Source organism: Hevea brasiliensis, chromosome 13, assembly GCF_030052815.1.
Source record: "Hevea brasiliensis isolate MT/VB/25A 57/8 chromosome 13, ASM3005281v1, whole genome shotgun sequence".
Lineage (NCBI taxonomy): Eukaryota > Viridiplantae > Streptophyta > Magnoliopsida > Malpighiales > Euphorbiaceae > Hevea > Hevea brasiliensis.
In genome coordinates, this window is record NC_079505.1 from 70,660,411 (window position 1) to 70,677,710 (window position 17,300).

The 17,300-nt window shown below is 30.5% G+C and overlaps 1 protein-coding gene across 1 annotated transcript; it reads left to right on the plus strand.

The window, feature by feature from the left end:
• Nucleotides 1-15,160: 15,160 nt before the first annotated feature.
• Nucleotides 15,161-17,006, plus strand: LOC110655763 (berberine bridge enzyme-like 14). The gene has a single exon (XM_021812214.2). The coding sequence runs from the start codon at nt 15,194-15,196 to the stop codon at nt 16,805-16,807; it is 1,614 nt and encodes a 537-aa protein (XP_021667906.2). The 5' UTR covers nt 15,161-15,193; the 3' UTR covers nt 16,808-17,006.
• The last annotated feature ends 294 nt before the right edge of the window (nt 17,007-17,300 follow it).

A 17,300-nucleotide genomic window follows, 5' to 3' on the forward strand; every position in this document is an offset into this window, starting at 1 on the left:
TGATAAGAATGATTGAATTTTATGAGTGGTTAATACACACACGCTAATGCGTTATAATCAATAGTTGAATTTGACAATTTTGATCACTGAAATGGCAGATTGGTATAGAATTATCAAAGATGATGCACGTGACATTTAGTTTTGTTGGAAAACTCAAAAATTGGTGCTTCCAGAAGTGGGCTTTTGTTTGTGTATTCCATTCCATCTATTGACATTTACAATCCCACATTTTCAAACTTAATTTCTTTTGTTTTAAAACATCCACTGTGGGCGGCCAGAAATTATGCCAAGAAGATTCATAAATTTTAAATAATATCTAAATTGTTAAGCATTTATTTCTAAAAATAAAATGTTAAAAAATTTAAAAATTTTAGATTATAAAAAAAAATTAATAATCATAACAATTCTTATAATATTTCTAGTTACTGCATGCATGCTTTTCTATGAACATTTAGCTTTGTCCTTCTTTTTATGATCATTCTATTATTCAAGTTAATTTTCTTTCATAAAAATTACAAAACAAGAATTTCCGAAATTTGTTTTAACATTTAGATTATATTTTTTAATTCAAATACTATAGTTGATAAGCTTTCTTTGAAAATCAATTAATTTTGATGCTTTGTCTGATGTAATTTGGTAAAAAAATATATATATTAGTAAAATATTTATTTATATTATAAATTTAGTTATTATATATATACATAACATAACTCCGCCTAAGTAGTTTGCGCTTAGCCGGTCCCAAGCCCAGATAAAGGAGGAGGGTTGCGGTAGGTGACAACCAGCGTAAAAATTTCGTCACACCCTATGATATGGATTCAAATGATATAAACGTTGGGGCGTCCTCTACTAACGACGCGCTACATCGGAGCCCGGGTGTAGTGATAAATATGCAAGGGTGTAGGGCGTTCACCGAAAGCGACGCGCCATGCCGGTGCCCGGGTGTGGTGTTAAGTGAGCAAGGGTTCCCACATCATGGACGGGTGTGGGTAAAGAAGTTAGTCCATAGGACAGATAGTAGAACAAATAGTGGAACAGAACACAAGATAGATATAGAAAACAATAGAAGATATCATAGAAGGAGACCAATTAGGAAGGAGCAGGATAGGAGGAGGATCAGGGTTGGTACTTGGAATGTTGGATCACTTACATGAAAATTAATGGAGCTTGTGGATACCTTGGAAAGGAGAAGGGTGAATATTGCTTGCATTCAGGAGACTAAATGGGTAGGAGAGAAAAGTAAGGACGTGGGTAATTCAGTACAAACCGTGGTTTACCTGGAAAGGAGAGAAACAAGAACGAGTGGGTATAATCATAGACAGAACATTGAAAGACGCAGAGTAGTGTGAAAAGAGTAGGAGATAGAATTATACTAGTAAAGCTAGTACTAGAAGGAGAAACAATAAATATAGTTAGTGTTTATGCCCCACAAATAGGACTAGACAGTGAGAGTAAACAAAGGTTTTGGGAAGATATAGATGATTTAATGCAAAGCATACCGAATGAAGAGAATGTTTTCATTGGTGGAGATTTGAATGGACATGTAGGAAGTGATAGACAAGGTTATGAGAATGTTCATGGAGGTTTTGGTTTTGGCAGTCGAAATGAGGAGGGAAAAAGGCATCCTGGATTTTGCTATGGCATACGACCTAATACTAGCAAATACCTACTTTATAAAAAGAGAGTCACATTTAGTGACTTTCAAAAGTGGGCAACATAGAAGCCAAATAGACTTCCTCTTAACCAGGAAGACAAATAGAGCTCTATGCAAGGATTGCAAGGTCATTCCAGGAGAGGCTTTAACCATCAACATCGTTTGGTGGTCTTGGATGTCAAGTTTAGGAACAATTCAAGTAAGGTCAGAAGAAATAGTGTAGCTCGAACAAAGTGGTGGGAGTTCAAAGGAGTAAAGCAAGTGAAGTTCAAAAATGAGCTTCTCGAGTCTGAAGTATGGAAGTTGGATATGGAGGCCAATGATATGTGGACACAGATGGCATCAAATATTAGAGAAGTCGCTAGAAAAATACTTGGAGAGTCTAAAGGACATGGACCACCCTCAAAAGAGAGATGGTGGTGGAATGAGGAAGTACAAAAGGCAATGAAGAGAAAAAGGGAATAGTATAAGAAATTACCTAAATGTGATAATAATGAGGCATATGAACAGTACAAGATAGCAAAGAAAGAGGCAAAAAAGGCAGTTAGTCAAGCAAGAGCACAAGCCTTTGAAAAGTTATATGAGAAACTTGAAACTAAAGAAGGGGAGAAAGATATTTATAGATTAGCAAGGAGTAGAGAAAGGAAATGTCAAGATCTCAATCAAGTTAGGTGCATTAAGGATAAAGAAGGAAAAGTGTTGGTGAAAGATGAGGACATTAAAGAAAGATGGAGAAATTATTTTAATAATCTCTTTAATAATAGTCAAAATGGTAATAGCGTGAATATAGATTATAGAACAATAGAAAAGAATGTAAATTATACTAGAAGGATTCGATCTTTAGAAGTAAAGGAAGCACTTAAGAGAATGAAAGTGGGTAAAGCCTGTGGACCCGATGAAATACCAATTGAAGTGTGGAAGTATTTGGGAGATATGGGAGTGGCATGGTTAACTAAATTATTTAATAAGATTCTAAACTCAAAGAAAATGCCTGATGAATGGAGGAAGAGTATTTTAGTACCTATTTTTAAAAATAAGGGAGACATACAGAGTTGCTCAAACTATAGGGGAATTAAACTCATGAGCCATACTATGAAGTTGTGGGAGAGAGTTGTGGAGCATCGACTACGTCATGATACTTCTATCTCTCTCAATCAATTTGGTTTCATGCCCATCGTTCAACTATGGAAGCGATCTTTCTCATTAGAAGCTTGATGGAGAAATATAGAGATGTGAAGAAAGATCTACACATGGTTTTTATTGATTTGGAGAAGGCTTATGATAGTGTTCCAAGAGAGATCTTATGGAATGTGTTAGAACAAAAGAGGGTATCTATTAGGTACATACAAGTATTGAAAGATATGTATGAAGGAGCAACTACTATTGTGCGAAATGTGGTAGGGGACACAAGTGATTTTCCGATCTCAATTGGATTACACCAAGGATCACCATAAGCCCTTACCTTTTACATTAGTTTTAGATGAACTGACTAAACATATACAAGAGAGTATTCCTTGGTGCATGATGTTTATGGATGATATTGTTCGATAGATGAGACACGAGAAGGAGTCAATAGGAAGCTAGAACTTTGGAGAAGTACTTTAGAGTCAAAGGGTTTTAAGTTAAGTAGAACGAAGATGTAATATATGCATTGCAAGTTCAAGAAGGCCAAACTGGTGATAGGGAAGGAGTTAGTTTGAATGGAGTGGTACTGTCCCAAAGTAATCACTTTAAATATCTAGGCTCACCTTCAAGTAGATGGGGATGTTATGAGGAAGTTAGTAATATCATTAAAGCAGGATTGTTGAAGTTGAGACGTGACACTGGAGTTTTATGTTATCGTAAGATTCCAAATAAATTAAAAGGAAAATTTTACCGCATGACCATACGAGGCTATGTTATATGGTAGTGAGTGTTGGGCACTGAAAGAGTCGTATGCATCTAAGATAAGAGTTGCAGAGATGAGAATGTTAAGGTGGATGAGTGGCCATACTAGACTAGATAAAGTCCGTAATGAGAATATCAGAGAAAAGGTAGGAGTGGTGCCAATTGAAGATAAGTTGAGAGAAGGGAGATTGAGGTGGTTTGGTCATGTGAAGCATAGACATGCGGAGGCTCCAGTTAGACAAGTAGAGCACATTAGGTTAGAGGATAGAAAGAAAAAAAGGGGTAGACCTAAATTGACTTGGAGGAGAGTAGTACAACATGACCTAGAAGCATTACACATTTCTGAGGATTTAACCCAAAATCGTTCAGAGTGGAAAAAGCGAATCCATATAGCCGACCCCAAATTTTTGGGATAAAGGCTTAGTTGAGTTGTATATATATACATAACATATTAAAGTTTAAAATTTTTTGCTAGTTTGAAAAATTATAATAAATTTTATATATAATAAATAGAAGCAAATTTTATTATTATAATTATTATTTAAAGGAATAAAAATTATATATGTGACATCAAGGTATTGCATCAAATCCTTACATATAATTTACAAATTCAAAAGGAAAAAAATTAATATAAATCCTAGAAGGTTAGACTAGATAGCATAATAGTATAAGATTAAAACAATAAAAATCACTGTTTAATTAAATTAAAAATTCATAAAAAATTAGAGATTAATAAAATAATAAATTAAAAAAATAAGATAAGAAATCTCATTTAATTTGAGATGGTATAACAGAAAACTATTAAGCTAATTTATTTTTAATTTTTAATAATAATTACTAATAAAATTTCAATTTAAGAAATAAAATTTGAATAAATAATTTTTAATTACCCTTTGGTACTTATTTATTAATAAGTAAATAACTCTAATGCTTTAACTTAAATTAAATTATAAATTCGTTCAAAAACAAAAAAAAATTGAGAAATTAATTAAACAAAATTATATAAACTATATTACATTTATTTAAAATTTTTATAAATATTTGAAAGGCCACAACTCCTAATCCTTATTGTCTTTCTTCTATCGACTTTTATATATTTATTTAAGGTTTTTTTTTTAGTGTTGGGCCAAGCCTTGGCCCACCCCCTCTGCTCCTGGAGGCTGGAGCTTATAGCTTAACATAGAGACTATGGATAGGCAATAAAAAGCAAAAAAATCTTATAGAGAAGAAATTATTTAGAGCTTTGGGTGCATTGGTACTTGTATTATTATGACTTTTTTTTATTTGTGAAAGATAAAAGGATTTCATTAAGTATAAAGCAGTAAAAGAGCAATAAAAGTCCAAGGCCTAAGGCCTCATTGTAGAAATGTACCCCTATGTAACCCAAGTCACCCAAAGCCTAAAAGATAAATACCAACCCATAACCCATCAAGAAAACCCTAGAAATTTTGAGTGGATTTTTTTTTTTTCAAAATGCACCTCAATGTATTAAACAAGGCCCAATGGCCAGATATAACATCGTCTAATTACATAAAGCATAAAAGGGAAAAACTCAAAACTTGCCTCACATAGCAATCCAACTCAAACCTGGATTACCAACAACAACCCAATAAAACCACCCAAACCTGCAAACCATACTACCAATAGAAACAAGAAATCTCCATAGCCACCACGTAGCATCGCTGGACTTCCTATAGTTAGAGCTAATAGAGTAACTAGAGTTGGTATAGTAATTCAAGGAGAAAATGATTAAAAGCAGCACAAACTGCATTCGCCGATGCTCAAGACACCATCAACATGGGAGAAGAATATAGTAGAGGCCATGGCATCCTAACCATGGGAAAACCAATAAAGAAATTTATGAGCATCGACTCTAACCCTCGATACGCCATCCTGGAAGCCTCCTCTCAAATTGATCACCTACCCTTTCAAACGAACTGAGACCATTGGCACCAAATAGAGATAGAGCCACGTGAACATGTTTTCCTCTTTCATAAAATGACACCGCAGGACCACAAGAATCCCTCACCAAAGCCACTTATCCTGTAACCAAAACCACAAATCTATACAAAGCCTCACTTATTGATGAGGAGGGCACATATCCTCTAGGGAGGAGATGAAAACCATCCCTTATCCCAAAGCACAAGAGATGGCACCAAACAACTGAGAAAATGAGGATCTGATACCCCAAAGAAAACCCAATCTTTGAAAGGAAAATCTCTCTCTAAATAAGTTAGAGAGAGAAAAGTCTTTATATGAGTGGATTTGACCCATGTATCATAAGTCAAACAATAGAGAGACAAACGTAGAATCGCCTGCAGCGCCTAGGTATTAGCAGCAAAAAGACATCAATCAAAGAAGCAAAGCAAAGGAAATCTGGCAACTAGAAAGCAAGCAAGCTGTCATAGCCCAATCGAAAAAAGAAGATCCCCTAATAACAACCATCATCTTGGCCATCTACAAGGTCAAAAAGGAAACAAAGTTCAAGACTCTTCAAGGAGGCGACAGAGCTCATTTGGCAATCTCAATCTCTTGTAGCCATTTAAGCGACCGAAGGCCAAACAAGGTGTCCCTGTATAATGAATAGTACTTATTAATTTCATTTAGTGTAAAATTGTTTAATAATAGGTTTTGTCTGGAGTTAAAAATCTCTTTTTTACATGGAAATTAGTTCCAAACAAGGAAATAAATCAATTTAGTATTATATTTTAAATATAGAATGCAATTAATTATTCTTAAATTTAATAATAAATAGTGTCATTTCCATTTAAGCATTAAAAGAAGTAATTGCTCTGTGCTAATAATGTGCCAATAATATTTCTTATTGTAGTGATTGATTAACCTTGATTTATAATTTCTTGAAAACAATGACGAAAAATTTATAAAAAAATTTTTTGGATAAATTATTATTATTATTATTTTTGAGTTATGTAAAAATTAATACATATGTAAGCGTGAAACTAGGTAGAGGCTTGGGGGCTCTAGCTATTGGGTTAGAGGAGTTAACATGAGTAGGAAGGCATTGGAGAAAGCTTTCCAAGGTTGAATCATCACAAGCTGCCAAAAAAACTGAAATAATAAAAAATGATAAAACATATTGAAACCTTCATTTTTGAGGGTGATGATTATTTTCTTCCTGCTTACACTTCATCTTTTAACTTGTATTTGTAGGCAAGGAGCAACCCAAATCTGTTATGCTTAGTTGGTGATATTCAATTGTATGATGCGGCATTTATGATATTGGCTGCATTCTTATCGGGACCAGCCGCTTGTTTTGTTTCTTTACTGCCATTTTAGTAATATAGTACACGGAGATTCTCTACGTGAAATGATAAATAAGCGGTTAATAAATAAATATATATATATATATATATATATATATATATATATATATATATATATATATATATTAATTGTATTTATATATATTCACTTACATTCTATTGTTTTATTTCATGTAACGTGCTAACATAGCATGTTATATCCATGCTAAGTCGATAGGATATTTTATTATTATGCCATTCTGTAATATTTTGATAGGATATTCTATTGTTATTCTTTTCACTTAGCATGTTGTATCTTACGTTGGGTGTATCGGAGTAGATTATTGACTAAATTTTAATTGGATAAATGCTAAATTTTTCCTATTTTATAATAATAAAAAATTTACATATAAGAAAGAAAAAACAGATTATAGGGTATTTATGATAATATTTTTCTTGATATGTTTCTTGGATTCATGCCTAGTATGTACAATGCCCTGTCATTAATATAGTAATCAAGCATACTATATAGAGAGTTAAAGAAAGTTTTGCCAATAATACTATCGTCCTGTTTGAATTAAGGGAGATCAGGGGAAGATTAACAAAATAATTTTCGGATAGTTAAGCCATAATACCGAAAAATTAAAAAGAAAATTATTTTTTATTTAGCAGGATGTGCCTTTTAGACATTTTAATTATGGAAATAACAGTACAGTATCACCTTTTTGAGAAAGTAAATTTAAGAAAATAAAATAATTTGAGGGATCTGATATTATATTATTTAATTATAAATAAAAGAAAACATAAATAAAAATATTTTTAGAACTTGAAATTATTGTGTTTGGTTATTTTTAGAGCATTCTCTCAAGCTTTTACTGAAATACTAATCATTTTGTTTGCAGCAATGTGTTTATTTTTTATATTTTATATTTTTAAAATAAAATTTTTTTAATGATAAAATTTTTAATTAATATTAATTTTATTTTAAATAAAAATAAATTTTTAATAGGAATTAAAATAATTTTGTGTTTGATTAAAATATAAAAATAAATAATATATATCACGTAGTGATTTTTAAAGTATCATTATTAAAATTATTAAATTTTATATATAAAGAAATGTTTTTTAAAATAAATTTTAAATTTTATTATTAATTTTTAGTGAATAATTATTTAAATATATATTAATTAATTTTTAAAAATATATTTAAATTTATTGTAAATAATGGCAAAACCTAAAAATTTTAGAATAATTCACTATTTTTCTAATTTAACCAAAAGTTTAATGAAAAATATTGATAGTTAGATATATAATATAGTAAGTTTATAATATTTGAAATTATAAATTAAAAATATTAAAAATTATTAAGAAACAATTTTATATATGAAATAAGATTTTTTAAATTAAAATTTAATAATATTTACATAAAAAGTTGATATTTATTATAATAAATTAAAATTTTATATAAAAATAAAGATAAAAAAATTACGTCACATAATTAGGCATTTTTATTAAACGAGGAAATTTGCTTTTGGAAAATTATTTGGACTGCATTAGTGAAATGACCCATTTGCCCATAAGGTCATCATGATCATATTCGTGGAAGCCCTTCAAGAAAAATGTGATCCCTTTTCTTTTTGCCATTAAATCTCCCCATCAGCTCTGATTTGTTTTTGACCTTTTAACCTTTTATATGTCAACTTTAGATTCTCCAATATTTGAAAAAATTTTTTTACCATTAATGCTCCAATATTTCTAATAAAAAAAATCTCCAATATAAAGTTTTAGGGCAGTAAAGGCATAGAAAGTATCACATGGTAACTTTCAGAAAAAATTTAGTCTATTTTATAATATAAATAGATTTATATAGTCATTATATTTTATCCAGTTATTTTAATAAAAATGATAAAAATAATAATAATCAAATTTTAATTCTTTTATATGTCAATTCAATTATTAATTTTAAAACAAATTTTAATTGCAATTATCAAATTTAATCTATCTTCAATTTTAACTTTATTTTGAGCCTAATCAGATTTTAAATTTTATTTTAGTTTTCCTTTACATCTCTAATTCTTAATTAGATTGTTTATGAAGATTTAATTGCATCCATTAGATTTAGAATTTTATTTTAGAAAAATTAAAGAAAAAAAAGTAAAATTATTGTTTTTAATCCATACCCTTAATTTCATTTTTTACTTTGTTTCTTAGCCATTAGATTTAGGAGAATAAAAACAAATTTGGTACTTTTTAATTCTAACCTTTATTTTTTTTTTAGGATTTAATTTTCACTGTTAAATTAAAGTTAGTTAAAGTATTTTGTACTTTTTATTTTAGGCCTTTGTTTTTGTAAGAACAAATTTAGAACCTTAGATTAAAAGTATTAAAACAAAATAGTCCCAAATTAATATTAACCATTGAATATTTTGTGAATTAATTTTAGACTATTAGATATAAAGTTTGTTAAAAAGGAAAAAAACAAAATTAATACTCTTCAATTTTGACCTTTGATTTCTTTTATAAGGATGAATTCTAAACCTTTAGATATACTAGGTAATTAAAGAAATAGAAACAAAATTTAGTACTACTCAATCTGAGCCTTTAATTTTTGTCTCTTTTATTTTTTACCCTTAGATTAACAGAAATAAAAACAAATTTTAATACAATTAAATCCTAACCTTTATTTTTTTTTAGATTTAATTTTCACCGTTAGATCAAGAATTAGCTAAAGTAAAAATAAAGATAAATTAATACAATATGATCCTAACTATTGATTCAATTTGCAAGGAATGATTTTTAGTCCTTTGGGATCCCACATCGGCTGTGGACAACGTGCGTGTATGGCTTATATAGAAACAAGGACTTTGTTAAAATTACCATGATTTTAACAAGTGTTCATTCTCGTCACTGACCTTGAGTGAAAACAAAAGGTGAGACTGAGTGTTCTGGTGTAGGTTGAGGTCCGCGAGTGGGTCAGGCGTGAGTAGAGGCTAGTCCTTCGGGATCCCACATCGATTGTGGACAGCGTGCGTGTGTGGCTTATATGGGAATAAGGACCTTGTTAAAATTGCCATAATTTTAACAAGTGTTCATTCCTATCACTAAGCCATATGTGTGTATCTATTTCTCTTAAAAAAAAAAAGAAAAGGATTCTTGACCTTAGATCAAAAGAGATAAAACAAAATAGTTCTCAATTTAATCTAAGCTCTTAATCGTTTCTCTTTTTAATTTTGAATTATTGGATTAATAATAATAAATAATCAAATTTTGTCCTTCTTATTCTCAGCCCTCCATTTTCTTTTTTTAAATTTAGACTCTTCATTTTACTATAAATACCTTTCTTTTACTGTTGAAAGGGGGAGAATTTTAGAGACAACAACTTTGGAGGGTCACTTATGAGAGAGAATAATATGCTCTCTTAGAAAATGACTTCCTTTGCTAGCATACTCAATTCTCAAAAACAGCATTTCAACCATTTGAACTAAAATATCCCATAGCCTAGCAGACCCATTTGCCTTGATCTTTCCATTAGCATCAAAACACTACGTAACGTAACTCGTTTTCTCCACTTTCAGAACATCAGAATAATGCCTTACCATCATTCCTCCTCTCTCACCATTAGCTTGTTCCCTCGGTAGTACTATCCTGAAATTAGTTCGCAGGCCCATCTCTTCTTCGATTCTGAGCACTCAAATAACGCCATTGTCTCTCTCAATGCCACATTAACAACTTAGACCCACTTTGCATAGTATCCACGGGTTTATTGCAATTCAACACAATGCCATTCCTTGTGTCAGTCCACTAGAGTCACCAGGATACTCCACCATCATTGGCTCTATAAAAATCTCCACCCTTCGCTTCTCTTCTAGTGGGTTTTCGGTAGAAGGCTATTTCATCATTATGTATTGTGCATTTTAATTTCTGAAATTAAAGAATATTTACTTTTATTGTTATTGATAAATTATTAGTTCAGATGGCATGGGGTGGTTTTGTGAAGGCTTACTTCATATTTGTATCTGTGATTTTAGTATTGTTTCTGTCTATTACCATCATGTTTTGGCCTTTAGTTTTCTAAGGTTGGGTTATGGATATTTTTTGTCAATTGATTTTACTTTGTGTGATATTCTACCTGTGATATTTTTGTTTGTTGTGATATAGGTCTTTGTGGGAATGGGTATTAATTTCTTTGTTCAAAATTTTCATTTGTAGTAGCAAGGATGTTCTTTGTCTCATGGTTTGGTTTGCCGTAAACATAACCTCTATAATTCATCTCTTTGGCTTAAGATTTTGTAGATTCAAGGCTGTCTTGACGATTCCCTATTGTTTTCTATGTGTTTAATGTTTTGTTCAAGTGTTCACTTTAGTCAAATGTGAAGTTGGGTTCTGGGATTGATAGAATGAATGTTTAGATTCAACAACACTCTGCATCACCTTCAATTCTATGTTTATATTTTAAAATAAATACCCATTTTTGTTTAATTATTTTTATTGATTAAAAAGGTGTTTTGATGAGTTTTGGGTTGATTTTCAAATGAGTGTTGTTAGTTCTAGAGGAATAAAATGCATAACCCTTTTGAAACTTTGAGACTTTATTTGTCATATAATGTTGTTTATGTTATATTTTTATATTAGTTGCCATTCTAGGTTCTTTTTATATTTGAAATATGCTTAGTATTAGTCAACTTCTTAGAAATGATTCAAGGCATTTATTTAGGTATTGTTGTCCCGTCCATTATTAGATAAGTCCCCGTTTGGTTCAATTCTATAGTAAAATTCATTTCATTTGTAAATAAATTTAATAATAGAATTCGTTTACCAATAAATTTCTTTGTTTGATATATTTTATATTAAATATGAAATTCATTTCAAATGAAATGAATTTTATGTTTGAAATAAATAAAATTAAATAAAATAAAATAAATAATATATAATAAGAAGATAATTTTATTGCTTAAAATATATATGATTTTAAGTTTGAAATTCATTTGCAAATTCTATTAATTTTAATAGAATTTAGTTTAGTTATAATAAATTTCATGAAATTGATTATTAAAAATTTCAAATAAATATTCATTTGAACCAAATACTAACATTTTAAATTTACAAATAAATTCCACAAAATTTTGTGAAATTATACCAAACACTACCTAAAAGTGTTATTTGTATGAAGGTTATTGCAATGGGTGTAAGTTTTAGCAAATGTTTTTCATATGGTTTATAGGATTCATTTTTTTTATAGGGTACATTGACAATATAATTTATAAACTTGTTCAAAAGAATTTACTAATCCCTTTACAAGTTTCATATGCTGTGTAGATGCTATATTTTGGATAGAAATTGATCATTTTCCTAAAATTTTGATTCTAAAATACAACATTTACTTCTTTTGGGTTCAAGGGAGAGTCATTCCTGGACCATTCCTAAAATTTTAATTTATTAAAACGTAATTTTCTCTTATTTTTTTTTTTGGTTCAAGGCCTTCTTTAAATCTTTCTAAACTTCAATTTTAAAATACAATTTGTACCTTTTCAAAATTTTAATTTATTAAGAACATAATCTTTTCATGCTCTTGGGTTTAAGAAAAAGCCCTTCCTAAACCCTCTCAAAATTTGGATTTATTAAAAAAAAAATAGTCTTTTCATCTTCTTGGGTTCAAGTTCCTTGATCCAAAATTTTATTAAAGCGAAACCTTCTATATATATATATATATATATAATGATTTTAGAAGGCTTGGTGAGGGCCCCGGCTACCCCTTGTCCCCCCTACCTTTCGCCCCTGAACATAATAATATTAATGTCTATACTAAAATTTGTTTCCTTTTTGGAAGCAATTTGATTGTCTCACAACATAGGAAATGTGCGAGCGTGTCAAATATTGAGTATATTACATAGGATTACACTTCTGGATGAAACGACTATGAAAACTTACTACAGTGAATACAGTTTCATCAATCTCACTCTAAAATTAAAAGGACAAGTAAATTGAAAATCGAAAACACGTTTAGATTAATTGAAAAAAGAGTACAAAGCTTAAAATTAAAGGTAAGAGCTTTGAAAAAATAAATGACTGATAAAATAAAGATAAAAGATTGCTAGAGTCTAATTGAGTTATTATTATTTAATGTTGTTGGAGGGTTTTCACGTTACGGTATATCTGACTTTTATAGTTCTGCTTGTAGTTATCTACAAGACTTCTGAAAGATTCTAGAGCATACTTTGTCACATTCTGCAATTACTTGTAATCACCTGCCTACTCTTTAAAACTGCTTGAAACAGTTTAAAACTGTTGTCAACTCTCTTTTTTTCAGATAACCATCTAGTAACCATAATTGAATTAATTATTAATTATCTCAAGTAACAAATTAATTAAACTAATAAAATGAAATTAATTAAATTAATTTCACAAAATATTAATTTAATTAATTATTAAGTCCAAAAAATTTAATAAATAAAATAATTATTTTTTGTATAAATTATATTTTAAGTTAAAAAGTTCACACTAGTATGACAATATAATATTCCTCTGTGCCATTTCAAATGTTTTTTAAGATTTTTAATAAAAATTAAGAAAATAATTAGATAATCTCACTTTTATATATATAAAAAAATACTAATAATTGATTAAAACACCTTACACTCTTAGAACTTAGAAAGGCCATATGAAGAGATGAATGCATTAGAAATAATAATAAACAAAGGTAAAAGAATAAAAAGAAAACTAATACTTAATTTTTTAAAATGACAAATAAAACGGGAAAAAAATAATTTTTTGAAACAACACTTGAAATCGGATGGGGAAAGTTATAGAAAAGAAATGGATTGGATTCCTAATTCATTAATAAATAAGAAAAATAAGATAATATATAATATGAGAGAGTAAAATTAATTTAAGTCAATTTAGTAGAATTACCCTCAAATTCAATAAATAGAACTTTGTCTACTATTTTCCGCACTCTGTTAGTCTATTGACATATAAAAGCCATTGAGATTGACTTTGATGACCCTAATGTTAGGGGTGTGCATGATTTTTAAGGGTTCTAAATCAAATTAAGAAATCATATTAAATTAAATTTATTTTATTATTTTAATTTTGTTTTTATTTTTTTTATAGTGAATCGAATCATAACTATATTGAAATTGTATCAAACTAAAATTAAATAAAAAAATTATATAACATTTATTTTTATGATTTCTTATTAAATATTTTTAAAATTTAAATTTTTATTTTATTTGTCCGGATAATATCATTCTTGTCCCTTAAGGCAGCAAGCCTGGGCCTAGAGGAACGTTAGGCCTGGGCCTGTGTAAATTGTGTCCATTAATAAAATAATGGATAATTATTCTAGGTAACTTCGATAGAGGCTTCCTCAATCTAAATAAACTTAGAAACAACATGTGCCATCTTCGGCTATCGAAAGGTAGTGGGTTAAATTCGATTTATTTTTTTTACATAAATAATAAAAATATAAAGAACTTAAAAGAATATTTTTGAGTTTCCTAAGGAATTTCTGCTGATTCGCATTTCAGTTTGTAGTTGAAGGTGCATTTCGGCTTAAGCAATCGCAGCCTTGATATATCTAGAAGTTGGTGGTTGAAATTTTGCTTAAATCTTTGCTTCAAGTGCATCTCACCGCCATCTTCTCACTTGCATACCACTCTTTTTTTTAATTGGTGAGACTGCTAATAACCTTTCCCCAAAAAATTATAAAAAGAAAGTCCCATTTGTTTGGCCATGTAAATTACAGGAAAAAAAAAATATTTTTAAAATATTTTAATTTTATTTTTATATATTTCTACACACTCAATAGCACTGAACCGTAATAGCTCAAACTCATTAGTTTAAACTCTCATAAATTGTCCATTTATTTATATTTTTAAAATTCAAGCTCTAAAGTTTTGAATATGAGATATAGGTTTTTTCAAAAAAGAAAAATTAATAATTCACATATACGGAAATGAATAAATAAGAAGATATCTATTATGATAATTGAGCTTGAAAACTAGCATTTTTCATAAGAAAAAAAAAAATATTAGTGATCATCACTTAAAAATATACATATATAATATATAACATCATAATTATTTCTCTTTTATCTTTCTTTTTATTTCTACGTAATTTCTTGTCAGAATTAGTGATTGGAAACCCTGATTTTTAGTGATTGAAAACAATTTATTCATTGATAAAAATATATTGTAATTAATTACCATGAAATATTTGATATGAAAAGCGCAGAAGCAAATTACGTTGAGTAAATGAGAGCCTCTTGGGTCAAGTTTCTTTTCATCCTCCGTTTTCAATTGTAATTCAATGCCTTAATTTCCCCTATAAATACACACCCAATTATCCTTAAATACTTATTCTCCTCATTTTGTATACTTGCAGAAACAAAATGAGGCTTTTAGCTCTTCCTCTATTTTCATTTCTTTTCATTTCATCAGTTTCTTTTGCAAGATTACCGCAAAACGATCATGAAGACTTTCTCCAATGCCTTTCTAGCAAGTCTCAGCCGCCAAATCCCATTTCTGATGCAATCTATACCCCCAACAATTCTTCATTTCAAGATGTTTTAGAGAATTATGTCAGAAACCTCAGGTTTTCAACTCCCTCAACTCCAAAACCACTTGCAGTTGTAGCAGCAAAACATGAATCCCATGTCCAAGCAACTGTTTTATGTTCTAAAAGTCTTGGCTTGCAGATCAGAATACGAAGTGGGGGTCATGATTATGATGGACTTTCCTATGTATCACAAGTCCCTTTTATTGTCCTCGACATGTCTAATCTTCGATCTATTGATATCGACATAAAAGATGAAACTGCTTGGGCTCAGGCAGGGGCAACTCTTGGTGAACTTTATTATAGAATTGCTGAGAAAAGTAATGTCCATGGATTCGCTGCTGGAGTCTGCCCTACACTAGGCCTTGGGGGACACATTTCAGGAGGAGGGTATGGGAACATGATGAGGAAATATGGCCTTTCAGTGGACAATATTGTTGATGCACAAATAGTTGATGTCGAGGGAAGAATTCTTGACGGAAAATCAATGGGAGAAGATCTATTTTGGGCCATCAGAGGAGGCGGTGCAGCGAGCTTTGGAGTCGTTCTTTCCTGGAAAGTAAAATTGGTTCCTGTCCCTGAACGCGTCACCGTTTTTCAAGTTGTTCGAAGTATAGGGCAGCAAGGTGGCACAGACCTTGTTTGGAAGTGGCAACAAGTCGCAGACAAGCTAGATCAAGACCTGTTCATTAGATTGACGCTGCAACCCACAAATGGAACCATAAACGCAATATTCGTTGGCATGTTTCTTGGCAATGCACAAAAACTCCTTCCGTTGATGGATGCCAGCTTTCCTGAATTGGGTTTACAGAAGAATGATGCTATTGAAATGAGATGGATCGAGTCTACTGTATTTTGGTTTGGTATGCCAAAAGGAACTCCCATCCAAGCTTTACTTAACAGAACTTCAAAAGCAACGGTGAGTTACTTGAAACGCAAATCAGACTATGTGAAACAACCCATTTCAAAGGCAGATTTGGAATCTATTTGGAAGGTTATGACTCAAATAGGAGAAGTGGGAATGGCTTGGAACCCTTATGGGGGAAAAATGAGTGAAATTTCAGAGACTGAAACTGCATTCCCACACAGAGCTGGAAACTTATACAAGATTCAGTATTTTGTAAATTGGAAAGAAGATGGTATTGAAACCACCTTCCGTTACCTGAATTTGACAAGAACACTCCATGACGCCATGACCCCTTATGTCTCAAAGAACCCGAGGGAAGCATTTCTCAACTATCGAGATGTTGACATTGGCAGCATTGGCAGCAGTGGAACTGGTACATTCCAGGAAGCAAGTGTCTATGGGCATAGTTACTTCAAGGGCAACTTTGACAGATTGGTGCGTGTAAAGACAGCAGTTGATCCTGAAAATTTCTTCAGGTATGAACAGAGTATTCCAATTCAATCGGCATCGGTATATTCCAAGGGCACAGTTGGGTCCATCTAAATATTTTAATAACTAGATAACTTCTTGACTGAGTTATTGCTTGCTGATTGAAAAAGCATTGGAAAATGAAGTTACTTCAGAACTCGTTTGATGGGAGCGTACTAACTTACCAATTGTCGCCACTCATCTTAGTTCTCAGTATTATTGTTATTCATTGGTACTCTATTATAAATTAAATTTAAACTCACATTCGTGATGATTCATTGGACCAAAATCTTAAAAAAAAAAGAATCCCAGATTCATTAAACCCTTAAATAAATTATTAATCACAGATATCCATCAATATTTTTTGCCCAAAAATAAAATCAAAATACAATAACCAAATCACTAGCCTAAACTAAAATTGATATAAAAGTAACCTCCAACAAAAATTCAATCCATCAACAATCACTCGATATAATCATGATTTCTTTAGGAAGAATTAATGGCCATAACCTAGAAGAAAGGCAAGGCACGAGACAAGAGCGAGCAGGAAACTGCGATGGGAGACCAT

Bases quoted from the DNA above. Each gene is read 5' to 3' on its own strand.
- LOC110655763 (XM_021812214.2), top strand. From the start codon at position 15,194: ATGAGGCTTTTAGCTCTTCCTCTATTTTCATTTCTTTTCATTTCATCA.